The 4,602-nt window shown below is 36.9% G+C and overlaps 1 protein-coding gene across 1 annotated transcript in view; it reads right to left on the bottom strand.

The window, feature by feature from the left end:
* The window catches only part of CPA6 (carboxypeptidase A6), a 557,716-nt gene that overhangs the window by 17,461 nt on the left and 535,653 nt on the right, over positions 1-4,602 (bottom strand). The window contains exon 9 of the mRNA XM_006880443.1: positions 2,074-2,276. Within this exon, the coding sequence (XP_006880505.1) occupies positions 2,074-2,276 (203 nt within the window). The remainder of the gene's footprint in view (positions 1-2,073; positions 2,277-4,602) is intronic.

A 4,602-nucleotide genomic window follows, 5' to 3' on the forward strand; every position in this document is an offset into this window, starting at 1 on the left:
CCAGGATGAATCTGTTTGTTTTCCTAGCAGTCCATGGTAGCCTCAATACTCTTCTCCAGCACCACAGTTCAAAGGCATCAATTCTCCTTCTATGTTCCTTAGTCATTGTCCAACTCTCTGATGCATAACAAGTGATTGCAAAGACCATGGCCTGTATCAGACACACTTTAGTCTCCAAAGAGAAACCATTGCTCTTCAGTACATTGGAGAGGTCCCTAACAGCAGACTTCCCCATGGCAATACGTCTTTTAATTTCCTGGCTACTGGTGCCAAGACTGTTGACTATGGAGCCAAGCAAACTAAAGCTAGGACAGGACAGGACAAAGTTTCCATCTGTTGCTTGTAGTGTCACTATGAGTCATAGTTAAGTCTATGACAGCCAAAACTACCACCACCAAAATGTGGCACACATACACAAAGTAAGCACACTGTTGGAACCAGCATCAACAGACTTATTCTTGGTAGGGTTGTTATAAACTTTCTATTGGTAAAAATCAGAAGATCTGCAAAGCACAATAAAATAAAGTGTATCTGAACTCCAATAATCTGCTGTGAGAATATAAATGGACCATTTTCAATTTAGAAAGGGCTGAACACGTAACCTGTGGGAACACTGTGATGTATGTGGTTAGGTATCAGGTAAACAGTAGTGAAGAAAAAGCCTATTTGATTCAGAAAGTAGCTGAAGAATCACACTATGCATGATAACTACAACATTTGTGCTATTTCTGAAAAGAGAAAATTTGCTCAGACTCCTTTCTTCGATTGTAAGGAGCAAAGATTCCTTTTTAGGCAAAATAAAAGCCTTCTCCTAGTCCTCTTCTGGTCTCCTCATCTTTTCGTTTCTTCCATCTTGGATATGTCCAACAGGAATTCCTAAAACTCCAAGCTGCTGGTGAGGATTTGGGCTTCAAAGTATATGGAGAAAGGGCTTCTTCTTTTCCATAAAAATGCTTTTCCCCCCAGGAATAGCATACATAAAAGAGATTACAGGGTTAAAATTTATGGCTCAGTGAATTATCACAAAATGATTACATTTAGCCAGAGTGTTCTGGTCAATGGCCAGACCATTAGTAGTGACCCAGAAGGCCCTTGTGCCCTCTTGCAATCCCTATGCCCTCCCTAGAGGTAATTACTGTCCTGACTTTTGAAACCATTAATTTTGTCTGGTTTCAATTTTTATAGTCCTCTAGGTGCTTTTGTAGTCCTTTAGATACTATGGAATCCCTGTTGTTAGTTTCCATAATGTTGATAGGGTCTGAAATATTTTTCACAATTAATTATGCCAGGTGGTAGGTAGTGTATAGGGCCGCTGATCCAATGAGAAAAAAGGACTTTTTCTTTTTAATAGTTTTCAAGTAATCTTATTCTATGTCTCAGATATATACCCAGGGATTTAGTAGCAGTAAGCAAATAGTGGTTATAAATGAAAACTTGCTTTTAATTAATGAGGGTCAGACTATAATCTATGAATAATTATTTACTCAATAAAGTTAATTATATAGCCCTGCACATGTGACTGAAGCTGTAATATAAATCAAATCCTTGCTGACCTTTTTTCAGCATAACCTATGGTAAGAGTATCACAAGTTTGGAATGATTGCATTTGGGAGGCAGCAAAGCATAGTGGTTAAAAACTCTGGAGCTAGACCCAGGCCTCGGTCCTGGATGACTCATAACTCTGTATACTTAAGTATTTCTGGTTTTCAGGTTTTTTATCTGTAAAATGGAGATTATATCTACCTCACAACATCGCTAAGAGGAATAAATGAATTAAAACCTATGTACTTATCATTTCTAATAAAAGCTTTCTTGACACCAGAAAGTAGCTTTGGTGGCATAGGGTGTTACATGCTCTAACTAATAAGTAATAGCTCAGCAGTTCAAATCCACCAGTTGCTCCATGGAAGAAATATTAGCAGTCTCCTACTATAAAGATTTACAGCCTCAGAAGCCCAGTTGAGAGTTAGTTGCTTTGAGTTGAAATGAACTTGAGGGCAGAGATTTGGTTTAGACAGCATTAAAAAGGAAGCAAGACCCCAAACACACATAAATACAAAGTCAAATACTTACTACACAGCTGAAATTGGGAATTGTTGCATATTTGTAAGAATAGGGATACAGCAACATCTGGGCATATGCATGAAAGGAGAGGTAAGCCTTAATGTGCTTTTTGTGTTTTCGGAGGAAGTTAGCTACAGCTTTCACTTCTGGCTCAGACTCTGGAAAAGGTCCACAGTATGTGTCGTCGCAAGGGTGCATAGAAGCTCCTTCATCTGCAAGATGGAAAAGAAAACAGAGTGGGAGAGTGGGCATGGAAGAAGCCAGAAACACAAATCACCATGGTTAAAATGTGACTTTTATTTCTAGACACATATAGTAGTTGTTTTTATTATGTGCTGTCCTGTCTCTTGCGACTCATTGCAACCCTATGTACAACAGCTCTGAATCCTCTTACTCTATTTTGAAGCAATTTCATTGTCTCAGACATACCCACACCCATTACCACAGTCACTTAGTCAATCCATCTCATCTGCCTCTTTTGTGCTGCTCCTCCACCTTTCCAAGCATAATGTCCTTCTCCAAGGGCTGGTCCCTCCTGGCAATATGCCTAGAGTTGCTAAAAATCCTGGCCTCTAAAGAGAAGCCCAGTTTCACCCTCTCTAGGACAAAGCTGTGTGTTTGCTTAGCAGTCCATGGTATGTTCAACACTCTTCTCCAGCACCACAGTTCAAAGGTATGCAATTCTCTTTTATTATCTTTAGTAATTGTCCAGCTTTCTGATGCAGATAGTATTACCAAGCAATTCATGCATGTTTTTACTTTAATAAACTCAGTAGTGACAAAGTCAAGGTGATTCAAGTCCCCAAGGGGATAGGGCAAACTGACTAGGAATCTGACACTGACTGCTTCCTTCACAAATCCCACTAAAGAGTGACTTTATGAACTGTTGGTTCTTTTGCTGAAGAATTAGTTTTACTTGATTGCCCCCAAATAGATTAAGCCTCCTGTTTATATATTCCACAGCACCTGGAGTTTTCCTTAATAGTACCCAACACACTTGTAATTAGTGTTCTGTTCAGTAGTTAATAATAATTAACCAATAATGAGTCTTCTGTGTGTTTAACATACAGTGTTAAACAGACATAAAAATGACTCTCCTCTAATATAGTCTACATTCAAACTAGGTTCCCTGTTATATTCTAATGCTTGATAAAAGCAGGGTCTAGATCTTTTGCCTGGGAATTTGATCTTTTGCCGGGGAATTTATCATTGAGAACAAGATTACTGTAACAGTTCCATAAGTATAATTGAATATAAGGTTAAAAAATAGCTAGGTATCTGGAAAAGTGTCTAGTCAGAGATAATAATATAGAAAGAATAAAGAGGTAGAACAGAAACTCCACACAATACCCAAATAGCTTTCTTTCTATTATATTTTAAGTCCTGCAACATTCAGACTGGTTTGGTAAAAGCCAAGAAGTCTCTCATATGTCTTGGAGTTAGTTAAGTTTCAGTTAACACATCTTTAAAACTAAATTTTAATAGTTTTAAATTTAAAAATAGAAAACTCTGGGTGTAGGAAGAGGGTGAAGGAATTTGGAAAGCTCCAGTAGAGGACTAGAAAAGATAGGGTAATAGTGGGCATAGATTCATGGTGATTAATTTTATGAAACACAATGTGAATGAAGGAATGTGTGAAATATATTGTATGTGATTGAAACATAATGTATACACATTTTGTATGCAAACCAGTATAAAATAAAACCCCCTCAAAATTACACATTAATAAACAGAGAAGTGAGTGAGAGGAATAACAATTTACCATAAAAGTTTGATTATACATTATAATGTTAATTGCATCAACTGATGGTAATTAAAAATACCTATGAATAATTGTCTGGAAAGACCAATGTGATTTGTAAACTTTCACACAACTAAACTTGTTTCTTTTTTTTTTTAATATTGTATAAGACATTCTTTTTTCAAGAGTCTGTGAAGAGGTGGAAGAAAACTTAAGATTCCAATATGAAGTAGAAAATTGTAGTTCTAAGATCCATATGGATTACATTTCAACACCAAGGAAACAAAAATCTTTACCTCTGGACCAATAGGTAACATCATGATAGAGAAGAGATTGAATTTATCAATGATTTAAATTTACTTGGTTATACAAGCAATATTAAATTATCCAGGAAGTATTAAAAGAAGATGAAAAGAATATACTGAGTCACTGTACCGTAAGGAATTGGCAGACACAGAAGAATTTAATGAAATAACATATGAACAAGAGGCTATGGTGATGAAGGAAGAAGTTCAAGCTGCTTTGAGGGAAATAGCAAAAACAAGGCCCCAGGAATAGATGGTATACCAATTGAAGTATTTCAGCTAACAGATGCTGCCCTAGATGTGCTCACCAAGTTGTGCCAGGAAATCTGGAGAACAACCACTTGGCCAACTGATTGAAAGAGAGATATTTATTCCCATCCCAAAGAAGCATGACCCAACAGAATGTGGAAACTATAGAACAATAGAATAGATGGATCTTAGCTGAAAGGAGGGAATACCAGAGGAATAATCTGTTATGAAGAACAGATATTT

The sequence above is a fragment of the Elephantulus edwardii genome, unplaced genomic scaffold (assembly GCF_000299155.1).
Source record: "Elephantulus edwardii isolate Elephantulus edwardi_28Jun2011 unplaced genomic scaffold, EleEdw1.0 scaffold00008, whole genome shotgun sequence".
NCBI lineage: Eukaryota > Metazoa > Chordata > Mammalia > Macroscelidea > Macroscelididae > Elephantulus > Elephantulus edwardii.